General features: G+C 38.8%; 2 protein-coding genes across 3 annotated transcripts; both read left to right on the forward strand.

The window, feature by feature from the left end:
* The first annotated feature begins 368 nt into the window (after positions 1–368).
* On the forward strand, positions 369–2,905 carry LOC145910964 (xylosyl- and glucuronyltransferase LARGE2-like). Its single transcript, XM_082998189.1, has one exon. The coding sequence runs from the start codon at positions 594–596 to the stop codon at positions 2,631–2,633; it is 2,040 nt and encodes a 679-aa protein (XP_082854315.1). The 5' UTR covers positions 369–593; the 3' UTR covers positions 2,634–2,905.
* A 523-nt stretch (positions 2,906–3,428) lies between these two features.
* Positions 3,429–11,981, forward strand: LOC145911195 (mitochondria-eating protein-like). 2 transcript variants are annotated; one of them, XM_082998457.1, is made up of 14 exons: positions 3,429–3,447; positions 4,943–5,085; positions 5,369–5,590; positions 5,659–5,777; positions 6,221–6,316; positions 6,381–6,515; positions 6,752–6,802; positions 8,165–8,300; positions 8,518–8,742; positions 9,005–9,180; positions 9,593–9,713; positions 9,873–9,944; positions 10,426–10,476; positions 10,787–11,981. In XM_082998457.1, the coding sequence occupies exons 2-13, from the start codon at positions 4,999–5,001 to the stop codon at positions 10,471–10,473; spliced, it is 1,488 nt and encodes a 495-aa protein (XP_082854583.1). In that variant the 5' UTR covers positions 3,429–3,447; positions 4,943–4,998; the 3' UTR covers positions 10,474–10,476; positions 10,787–11,981. The 2 variants fall into 2 exon arrangements, with proteins under 2 accessions (XP_082854583.1, XP_082854584.1); XM_082998458.1 differs by lacking the exons at positions 9,873–9,944; positions 10,426–10,476.
* Positions 11,982–12,111: the final 130 nt, after the last annotated feature.

Consider the following 12,111-nt stretch of genomic DNA (forward strand, 5'->3'; position numbering starts at 1 on the left):
GTTTAATTAATATTCATGGATTTATGCGAAAGCAGTTAAAAGTGGCCAATAAACTTTGGAAAAACACGAAATAGCAAATGCCCAATTGATTAGCTTCTTCAGTAATATTATGGAGAAACGGTTTGTTTGATATACAAATCACGAGTTTTTATTAGTTGCTGAGGGCGCCAAGTGCTTTACTCTCATTTAATTTTTACATCGCAATTGAGTGATTTTGTGTATCATTTTAAAATTCTTTCGTAGCAATACGTGTACATTAACTAACGAAAAGTATAGCAATACTTTGGCTTGCTGGCTTAATGAAGTCTCCGATTGCCTTTCCCAGAAGATTTTTAATTAGGCTACAAATAAAGTAGGTATAATATCAGAATAAAAACGTTTACGCGCAAATGTTGCCAAAAGGACAAAAGGAAGTGAAATAATTTGACACTAACTTTGTGAATTTGGTAGAACATCAGAAGACAACAATACCTGGTAGAACAACAGGTTTTTTTTGAATTATTTTTAAAGTGAAACATATGTGGCATAATTTTTTGCCTGGAAACATGATCCGAAACTGATGGCGATATTTTTCACGAGACTCCTTTATGTGAATGATGTTCAGAAGGCTGGTTTCCAAAAGGTTGGCTGTTAAATCATTACCCATTGTTGTTATTCTTTGGCTGCTCTATCAATTGTCAAAACATCCCACTGACAATGAGACTGCAATATGGACTTTACAGCATCGAACGATTGATAGTTTGGATAACACAAACTTATCATTGGAAGAGGATTGTGAACCGCTACACATTACAATTGTGTGCACTGGTTCCAGATCAACTCGAGAAATGGTTACGCTAATTAAATCTATTTTGGTATACCGAAAGCATCATTTACATTTACATTTCTTGGTAGACAAACAGTCAAAAATCATATTGGGTACACTTTTTCGAACATGGAATTTGCCTAGTTTTGTTGTATCTTTGTACTTGATAGAGGATCATGTTGATAAAGTGTCATGGATACCTAACAGCCACTATGCTGGTGTGTATGGACTTATCAAGCTATTAATTCCCAATATATTGCCAAGCTATGTAAAGAAAGTAATTGTACTAGACACAGACATTGTATTTTCCAGTGACTTGTTTAATCTGTGGCAGGAATTCATGAAATTTAAAAAGAGTGAATGCATTGGTTTGGTGGAAAATCAGTCAGACTGGTATTTTGGTACAGTGCAGAAGGACCATAAACCCTGGCCTGCTCTAGGTCGTGGGTATAACTCTGGTGTTATGCTATTGGACTGTAATAAACTAAGATTACTAGGATGGCAAGAAATTTGGTACAAGGTAACCAAACAACATTTAAAAGAACTTCGCAGAGTGGATCTGGCTGATCAGGACATATTAAATGCCATAATTAAAATGCACCCGAGCATTGTACATGTTCTGCCATGTGTTTGGAATTTGCAACTTTCTGATCATATGAAATTTGATCTTTGTTATTTGAAAAACAATCACCGGATTAAAGCTGTGCACTGGAACTTTATTAAAACAAGAAAAAAAAAATATAAGCATGTTGAATTGTTTAGTAGCATTAGAAGCCACTTTTTAGAGTTGAATGGTGCACTTCTCCGTAAAACTGCCCTAGTCTGTCCTGATGACACCACTAACATTATGGAAAATATTGAATATAATGATGATGATATCTGCAGCAACCTCGTTGCAAACAATGTTGGCCAACATCGAACACAACTTTTCTACTTTCAGTATGATTACAGACCAATCAAAAATGATGTCTGTATTGTTGTTCACCTTTCAATTGACAGACTTCAGATGTTGGAAATTCTATCCGCCAACTGGGATGGGCCGATGACTGTGGCAATATTTTTGTCAGATTTTGACACTAGAAAAGTGGAGGTTTTTGTGGAATCCTCTCCCATTTTAAGGGACAGAAAAAATATTGCATTCCATTTTGTGTTTCAAAATACTGTTGAAGATGTATACCCAATTAACCTTTTGAGAAACATTGCTTTACAACAGGCAGTTACTGATTTTGTTCTTCTTTACGACATTGATTTTGTTCCAATGAGTGGACTCTATTCATATATTTTAAGTCATCTATCAGAAACTATGCATCAAAATTTAACTGCCTATGTTATTCCAGCTTTTGAAAGTCTGTTGTATAAAAATCAAAATCCTTCTACCAAATCGGAGTTGTTAACGCAATGGAAAACAACAAGAGAAATATTACCATTTCGTGAAAGTGTTTGGCCTCAAGGCCATGCTGCTACTGACTTTACAAGGTGGGGAAACACTAACATACCCTACGAGATTAAATGGGAAAAGGACTTTGAACCCTATGTTGTGATCAGTAAAGATAAGTGTCCTTTATATGACAAACGATTTATTGGATATGGTTGGAACAAAGTATCCCATATCATGGAACTTGATGCAATGGGTTTTAGATTTTTTGTCTTGCCACACGGTTTTGTCATACATATACCTCATTTGCCAAGTATAGAACTACAAAAATACAGAACTTTGCCAGAGTATCGATTATGTATGAATGACCTTAAATTAAGTTTTATTGAAATGTTGATGGATAAATATCATGTTAGGAAAGACAAGTACAAGATGTTTATGGAAGAGTACTAAATCATTTCATTAGGTTTTTGTCGACTGTAAATCTATTGCAAGGTGCACTGTTTACTTACTTGCCACAGCGTATTTATTTTGATGTTTGTGTTTTTCACATTGTTGTTATTGTTCTTGAGACTTTTGAGCGTTTTTTATAAATACAGAATATATTGTCACAAATTACATAGCAGCAGAGCCAGTCCTAGTTATTGAAATAGCAGAAAAGGTTGACTATGTTCACTTTTTGGTTTGCATAACTTCTGCTGTTCATGAAAACAAATAAAGGTGATTTGCACAGTAAATAAATAAAAAAACAGTTTGATGGATTTTATATGACAGGACACAGAGCTTGAACCGTTTTGACACATTTACTGCACAGAGAGTTATACCGTAAAAAATGTGTGTACGTCCATGGAATTAATTCAATTCAATTTCAATTCAGTTTATTTACATCATAATCCGAGAAAATAAAATGCGGAACAGTAAAACACAATACATGATCCAGTTGGGATTAGATGAAGGGACGGTAGAAACCTCAATTGGTTATTTGAAACCGCCCCTGAATTAAGGTGCAGCTTAACCAAAAGTGACAGGTGCAGGTCGTTGTGGTATAGGTATACGATGTTTGGCGCCACAAGTGTCAACCTTCGCTACCCTTGATAACCTTATGTAAAGGTATTTAAGCGGTTGTCTGCTGTCAAGTGTACACTCCTTTCGCTTCGGTGCGTTCAACTGTCTCACACCTATTTTGAATAACGTGGAACGCTACATGTGTATCATGTAACCTAACAAGAAATGAAAATATTCTGTCTGCTTGCATGCGCTAGTCAAGGTAAGATATTTTCTGAATACGCTACCTGCTACTTCCAAATTTCGGTATGGTATCGCGAAATCAACAACGTTACTTATTTGAAGAGATATTCGCAGGATCAGGATGCACAAGTGACAATGAATGTGTAAAAGATGTCGAAGTGGACGGTTTGCTTAACGTTTGCATATAATAATTGAAGCTGTCTTGTGAAAAGTAGTGAATCAATATTTAAACGTAAATACGGTTGAACTAGGTCCTAACATAGCAAGTGTTATAAAATGGAGTGTCTAAAATCTCAGAATATCGGCTATATACAGGTATTTACCATCGGCCAAGACCAAGAAAAAAGTATGTCTACGCTCATTTTTTGTTAGGGATGTGCAGGAACAAATCCGAATATTGACACCGAATCTGAATATTGGCACCGAATCAGACATATGCAATTTAAAATTCGAACACAGGTGCTTGGAATCGTGCGTTGTTGTAAATGTAGGGGCTTACACACGAAAACAGAACTGCACAATACAAACACTACAGCAAATTGAATTCAACGCGAATAAGGAGACTAACAAGATTTATTCGACCATTACGAACATTAATAACGTCATAAGACATTCGGATTCTGCAAAATATATAGTGACTGAAGGTATCCCGAATTTTAAAGGTTATTTATATTACGTCAGGGTGATGACCTTGTTTCGGATACAATAGATATGGGTGCCCAAACCTATCAAACGTCTACCACAACAGTGCGCCACACAACTAAAACTTAGCATTTCATGCAAATAAGTACATGAATTTGTGTTTTAACATACATGCCCTGAACAGTAGACCAGATTGTTTTCTCTTAAAAGCATTTTAAACTAAGAATCATCGGTATGAATCCAAGGCATATCCCGCTTGTCACGCAGAAATGCTACAATACCATTTACTTATAATCACTGATGCGTGATGCGCATGCGTAGCGTCCCAGGTTTCCTGTACGATTGTGTAGTAAGTGGTAAAGTAAACATGCCGGAAAATTTCGGCGTGGGTTTGACGTAATCGAAAAACTTTTTATTCCGATGTAACACACATTGCGAGTATGAAAGAATTCTCACAAACTTCAAAATCAGTTGTCCAGGCAACACCAGATACCATGTGCTAAGAAATAAACCTGAAAGTTAGCCTACAGAAAACTATCATGAAAAGCTTTTGCAAGTAGAAATGCTGTTTAGTCAGTTTATACTTAATGCTGACATTTGATGCCTAATATACTGAAGGTGTTGCAAATGACATATTTTGTTAAGAGAATAACAGAAATACTAATGTTTGGACATATACAGCTGTCATTTCCTAATTTTATATTCTGATATGGTATTCAAGTCCTCTTTGTGAAATAAAACTCAAGCTAACAGTTGCATGTAAAGGTGTTTTTGAGCAATATACAGACAGCAGCAAACAGTGTTTTTAACTGTATTTATTTGTCAAGGTTGTTATTATGTTTGATGCTTAAATGATTTATCCCATATTATAGGTGATGCAAAATAGGTCAATAGCTGCAGAATAAATTTCATTTCTCAAAAAAATACAATGTCTGAAACAATTCGAAGACTTGCCAGCAGCTCAACTTATTCTGCACTACAAGACAAAATAACAGCATTAAAAGATTCATACTCAGTAAGTTTTTTAGTAGTTGCATATAACCATTTACAATATTTGCTAATTATTGTATATAATGTATGACACCTTGGTTACATGATATTTTGTTTGTCCAACTTGTGCTATGTACATAAGTTAGCGTCATCGGTTGCTGTATTAGCACCAAGTGTTCTTTTGATACCAAATGTGTTCTGTGTACTTATGTCAAACATACTTGTTCTTTGTTGATAAATTGTGACCATTTTGGTTTATTTTTATTTGTTATAGGTGTGCATTTTTAAATTCATATTTTCATGTTTAGGTAAACAGCTGTGACACCAACCTTGGCCGCTTATGTGAGCTGATTGAATTAACTTCAAAGATTCAGAATCAGCTTTTCACTGCTTTGAGTCTTACTGCATCAGAGGGTGGAACATACGGAGGAGTGGACACCCTAAAAAGCAGATTGCTCCCTTGGCTTGGAACTGGGTTTTTGGCATCAGGAGCAGGTGTTACATCTGACACAAGCCTTGCATTAATTCAGGTCAATTACTTGTTGTTTAAACACTTTTTTTACCAATCACTATAACAATGTAATTTTGAGGGTTGCAGGAATCAGTTGAAAAGGATCGCAAGATCTCCGATCTAAAATCAAAGCACAATGATGACTTGGTAAAACTTGAAACAGAACTTTCTGCCACACAGGGAGAGCTCAACGCAACTAGAGACGAGTAAGTTTTGTGCAAGTTGTGTTTGTTGAAAGCCGATACACGTTAACATTTATATCCGTACGTCAACTGTCGACGAAAATAGAACAAACCTTGTGTTCCTGAAAAGCAGATTAATATTGAGTTTCGAAACCTCCATAATAGTATCGCGTTAATAGGGTAATTTGTGCGGAAGCTAAAACAGTAACAAATAAGCCGGGTTAAGACCTCAGGTGCACAGGACACGGTTCCAGCTGGTCCGGACAGCACAGCCCCATTGTTAAAAGTTATTGGACTTGCAGAGCGTGAAGGACGGTCTGTTTACGGTGTATCCCTAAACGGGCCTAAACTCGGCTCAGCGCAATCCTACACCGCTGGGCATTGTTTACGATTGCGATTTCGCTTTCGCAAAAAAAGTTGCGCGTCTCGTTGTCCTACTCCCAGTCACCTTGCTATCGCCATTTCAGACTGAACGACAGCCAAGCGGAGTTGGAAAAAACCAAAGTGGAATCCGGTGGAACAATGCTTGCATCCGAGGAAGAAATTATTTTGCTCAGAGCCGAGTGAGTGTGCAATAATATTTCGCACCAGTTAACAATTGAACAAAATTGTACTTTGAATATACAGCTTGCGTCTGGCGAGAGAGGAGGCGGCACGTTACAAGATGCAATTGGAGCGTGTTGGTGATTACGAGAGACAGGTGGATCGTCTGAAGGGGGAAGTCAGCCTCCTCCGACAAGAGCGCGAGATTTTGGAATCCAGGTGACGACCACTTATCGTGCTTTCGTTTTATACGAGACACACTAATTCTAATGCTTGTATTAGGTTCATGTAGCATAATCAAATACAACAGAATATTTTTTTGCAAATTCAAGTGTAATTTTCAAAACAAGTTGCATTTAGTTGTTTAATTTAGCGGTATGTGGTACTAACAATATCACCATTGTCATAAATTATAATCACAATTATGCTTTAACAAGCTTATTGTGATGTCACAGATTGTGCCGACGTAGTTGCAGTCCACCTCCACGTCGATGCAGATCACCCGTGTGCGTACATTTGTATCATTTTTAATTGTAATCTGTAGTAACGTATTGGTGAGCGTATACATAGCAAATTAGTCTGATATTTCACGATATGCGGCGACTTGTAAAGTTGCCAATTTTGGGAGTCAGGCGAGCCGGGTCGTCAAGGACACTCACGGAGAACGCGTACAATCGCCGACAAAGGGCATTGTTCGGGCGCGCTCCTAATCAAAACAAGTGTTAAAGCTCCCGGCGCACTCGATACCATTTAAACCGCGCCATTGTGGCAGCGGAATTGATAGTGTAAGCACTTCGAGTATGCCAAAACTCGCCCGCGCCATTGTAAAATTTTTCGCATAAAAAGGATTAGTGGCAGAGTCGGCTGATTGCCGGTCATCGGATCCGCTTTAAGGCCACTCCGCGTAGGACAGCGACAAGACGCCTGAACATGCAAACCGATCACCTTTGACCGTACTCTGCCCTCCGCATGTATATCGAGCTAATTACCATGTTATGGCAGCGATTTGTCATGTGTTATTTAAATACTGACGGTCTGCGTATAAGTCTCTGTCATAGAAAAAAAAATAGAATTAACTCTTTTAATTACCCACACCCAATAATTCGTAGTTAAATAAAAAATATCAGCAATCCGTTGAGGGGGTCGCGCATTGCACAGAACGGAGCTCGCGAGTTGATTTAAATCCCTTGTTGGGTTCTCCATCAACAAAGACTGGTCCGGATATTGAAAGGCCTTAACATGGGCGAGTCAGGACAAGATGGCGTGGCCACGAGTCACAATTGACGCCATGTTTCATTACAATGTAGCGGTGTTGCGAAAGGGACAGTCGTTAATATTTCAACGAACAGACTCAAGAGGTTTCGTCATGCGTGATGTTGGTCATTCATAACCAAATATTTCTGTCCATACGCTGACTTGAGACGGTAAACAAGCCGCTTTAGTCCGAATTTTAAAAATACCGTTTTTAGACTTTCCGCTGCATACCACAGCATGTAATATTTTTTATTAAAAATGCCGATTTAATATTATAGACCAAGCAACCGGGTTGCCTGGTTACGGGGTCTTACTTTACAACTTAGGTATAAATTTAACTCGCCACCTCCCTTGATAGCAAATTGATCAGCTTGACACAATACCACGTACAATGCGCTTCGCGTCACATTTGCGCGGAATGTTTCTATTTCAAGCGAACCCGACCCTGGCGTGTGCACGGCAGCTAATTCGACCCCCACATGTAGTTTCAATTACCACAGCCCGAGTAATTTATCACTCGCTTCGTCTGGCTCATTTTTGCCATTGTGTGCTGACCGTGTGTGGTGTCACTACTTGCAGGAACAGCGCTTATAATGATTTTGATATTTGTAAAGACTGAGTGATTACGAGCGTCCACTTCCACCGCCGCCATCTTCGCCAACCCACGCAGAACTCACAAACTCAATCCGTCACTCGAGGTTGGTGGCTCGCTTCAACGATCTTTATGCAGTGGATCGTCTTGATATGCAGGTAAGAAGTCACATAAGGTACCGGTATTTTATACTGCGCTGAAATTTAAATGTGTGCTATTGTGGTGCAACAACCTTTTCTGCAAAACTTTTATCATTTAAATAATCGATAAATTAAATGAAAATGCTTACGTAAAGTTGACGCGTAAAATATCAACACCCAAGTTGATGATACATTTCACAAGTTATAATTTTGCACTAAAACGCAATCTCTGTAGGATCGCTTGCGTCGTTTCGTTGACGACGATGAGATGGTGAAGCGCATCATCTTCATAGCAACGTGTGAAGCTTTCCACGTTGCCAAGATGGCTTTCAGAGCTTTCCGTCTTCGTGCAAGAAAGCTCCTCTTGCCCATTCATAGCGGACCTGGGAGTCTGGAGGAAGCTGTGACCGACTACATCGTTCGTAACTTGGATCTTTATGATGTGGACCGAAGCGTTGAGGTTTACAAAAGTTCCTTTTCAATTTCTCCGTATTATTGTAACCTCGTCGCCTTTGAAGTGGCGGAGAATGAATAAGATTTGGGTGGAGCATGTGGCTTAAACCCACTACACAAATATTGATGTTTTGACAAGCAGCTCCTTGGAAATATAATTTTTTTTGTATAACCTTGAGCCAACAACGTTGTTGGCAATGCGGTTCCGGAAAGTACTTTCACACTGTTAGCACACGTAATTAACTGGTTTTCAATATGTGACGTGACAGGACGTGATTCGTGCAATGAACGTGAACCCGAAGATCTCGTTTCCACCCGAGTGCGAGTTTGCTCTTCTGAGCCCATTCATTCGCGAGGTGTGCAAGGTTGCCTACCGCATGCAGGCACTGGAGCCACCTCTTGACATTCCGCTCGCAACTGACGGAGAACTCATGAGTGAAACCAAGTATGCCATGATCAAAACTCTTCTTTTTATGTTACGTAAATTTGTTTAAAAGTCTTTGTAAATCTTCAGTTTTTTTTCTGTTATACAATCAACTATTTTGATACGAGTTAAACATCCGCAGAAAAAAATTAAAGAAGAAAACCCGATTAGTAATTTATAGATTTCACCGAATCTAAGCAAAAATTTTAGTCCTGCAAACGTTGTAATAGAAAAAGGGGGGCATGCCTTTCAAAACTCGCAGCACCTGCCTAGAATTTGGGTAATATTTATTAAATCTTTATTGATCACTGTCTTTTTTGTGCTGCAACCGGGGCGACGCCTTTCGATGTATCAAGCCGACATCCTATATAACATTTAGAGTAAAGCATATGTTCGAACCTCTTGGTGTTAAACTGTACATGGCCGTTCACAGGTATAGAAGGAGCTATGACAGCGAATTCACTGCACCACTGATCGCCTTCCACGTCTGGCCAGCACTGATGGAGGATTGCAACGTTCTCATCAAAGGAGAATGCGTGACTCGACGTGGAGCGGTAAAAACTCTTTTTTTATTTTGCAACTTTTGAATTTTCAGTCGAAAATCAAACAAACAAAGAGCTTTGATTGCTCTTGATTTCGTTTTAAAATTTTGACTCCGCTTTTTGAGTTTTGTTTTTGGCTTTATCATTTCGATTGCAACCGAATCTGTACAGCTCTCATCTCCAAGACGCAGTCGATCACCAAGCCCCATTAGAAGCTCGTCTCGTCTGTCCAGAAGCAGCTTGGTAAGTTAAATTAAAGAGTATTTAGTTTTATATATTTTAGTTACTGGTGCATCACTACCTTCGTTGTATTTTGCCAACTTTTTAAACACATTGCGTCAAAAAAGTAAATCTAATAAAATAAACGAAACTGTATGAAAGGTTTGCAAGTCAAATGTCCGAAGTCGAAAAAAAATTAACTTTACTATAATGATATGTTGCCCTTACGTCGAACCTATCTGCGCGAGGTTTAAAAAAAACTCCTTTCCTCAAAGGAAACCTAAACTTGAATAAGACAAATTGGATATCTGAAGAATGTGTTTGCCTAGTAATGAATGCCACCCCTCAAAATCGCCCCCCCTTAACCGCTATAAATAACGCATTCTTGGAACCTTTATCAAAAGCTTGTTATTGCGAAGCACAATGCGGGCCATCAAAGTTTCCCAAGTCAGCAATTTTTTGTCCCATGAGTCGGCTAACGAGCTCGATTATTTTGTTTGTTCAGAGCCCGAGGAGAAGCCGAAGCCCAACTCCTCGCTCCCGTCGGTATTAAAGCGTAAGTTTCTCGACGGGTATCGCTCACGTTTTGTTTGCTTGCGGTGTTGTTTTCAACTTTTCCACAACTCGTTTGTGTTTGATGCTACGTCACGAACCAACGTCATTTGCGAAGTTGCTCTTTATAGGCGTTGATTGAACGCCCATGAGTAAGAGTTAAGAGAGTTGCCTCCGGTAACCGCAAAAATACTAATGATTTTACTGGCAAAAATGTTTATGTCTTAGTTTTACAATTTTTATGTAACATACATTCTGCGCCATTTCCGTATTTTTCTATGATTGTTTACACTTTTGATTTTTGTTGTTTACAGAGGTACATTCCAAGAAGTCGGGGTCGCAGATATTAATTCCTGCACCGACTTGTCCCAACATCATCACCCGATACCGACTGTTTTCTTAGTGCATGTGTTATAACCAGTACATTTTTTTTAGCAAAATCGCCTCATAAACTGTGTTTTTTACGTCAAACCTCGCCGGCCGCGCATCGCTTTAACGTAATCAAAACGTCATTGTGTCGCGGTGGAACAGCCCCTACGTCGTGCCAAATTGTTTTAACCCCACAGACCCGGTTTGTCAATTACGTGTTGAAATCTCTGGCGCTCGCCGACCTGCCGTTCTATACTCGAACTTTGCGTGATTTAGGGCACTTATCGTAGAGCTGAGCACCCTCTGTAGTTCCACAATGATCAATTAGATTCCGATGTCTGTGTGTATTTGGTCAGCGGCCTTTAACGCGTCAGCATTTGTCCGACTTTTGACCACTCACAAATTTTTCCATCCGTCCCGAAGCACAGCAAGGTCGAAAACGATGCCTTGGCCTATTTTTTACAGATTTGTTGTCAGGTTTTTTTTGCCGTGGACAATGTATTTTGCTTTTAAATGACTGATTGGTTTAAATACTTCCAAATTGAACATATCGTACTCAAGTTTTTCACATTCACATTTGTACAAAATACTGCGGCGAAGTTTGGGTAATTTTATATTTGCTTGTAAATGCGAATTTTTACTTTTAGAGTTTAGTTTTTTTCTGTTGTGTTTCCTGTTCTGCAAACCAAAACTGTCCTTGCAATTTTATGTTTTTGTAAAAGAATTTAGTCACAAAATCCAAACAATTGCTTCAAATTCAGCATTTGCGAAAAAATCTCAGCATTTGCGCAGTGCAATACCCCAAAAGCCGCGTAAGATTCAGAAAATATCCTATTTTTTTACAGCATTACATAATGCGCAGCACATGTGTATATACCCAACATAAATTTCTATTCAAAATTGGCTGACACTGTCGATATTAACAGAGGCGCTAATGTCGATTACCAGTTTTTCATTGTACATATAGTATAACCTGTTCTGTCGAAAATTTTTCGAGAGTTTCGAAAGTGTCTTTGGCTCGTGTCGGCGTCATGTCTTCACTGTATTAGATAGTTGAATGTGATTAGTCGTAGGGTGGTTCACTGTTAGCGCCTGCACGGAAGATCAACTTCCATTTTGCTCGTAATACAACACACATTTTGCAAAGTCTGTGTTTGGTATTTTGCTTATCGGGTATGTGGCGTTTGACCTCAACACAAAGATTTTGTTACATTTTAAACTGTAGAGATCGTTCACCACAATAAGCAGAGGCAAGTCCCTTTGCAAACGC

Source organism: Ascidia mentula, chromosome 8 (assembly GCF_947561715.1).
Source record: "Ascidia mentula chromosome 8, kaAscMent1.1, whole genome shotgun sequence".
NCBI classification, from domain to species: domain Eukaryota; kingdom Metazoa; phylum Chordata; class Ascidiacea; order Phlebobranchia; family Ascidiidae; genus Ascidia; species Ascidia mentula.

What these genes read in the sequence shown, in the direction of transcription:
- LOC145910964 (XM_082998189.1), top strand. Translation starts at nt 594, where the DNA reads ATGATGTTCAGAAGGCTGGTTTCCAAAAGGTTGGCTGTTAAATCATTA.
- LOC145911195 (XM_082998457.1), top strand. Translation starts at nt 4,999, where the DNA reads ATGTCTGAAACAATTCGAAGACTTGCCAGCAGCTCAACTTATTCTGCA. An exon ending in ATGTGGACCGAAGCGTTGAG is followed by an intron (nt 8,743 to 9,004) that starts GTTTACAAAAGT and finishes GTGACGTGACAG; the next exon opens with GACGTGATTCGTGCAATGAA. An exon ending in GAACTCATGAGTGAAACCAA is followed by an intron (nt 9,181 to 9,592) that starts GTATGCCATGAT and finishes GGCCGTTCACAG; the next exon opens with GTATAGAAGGAGCTATGACA.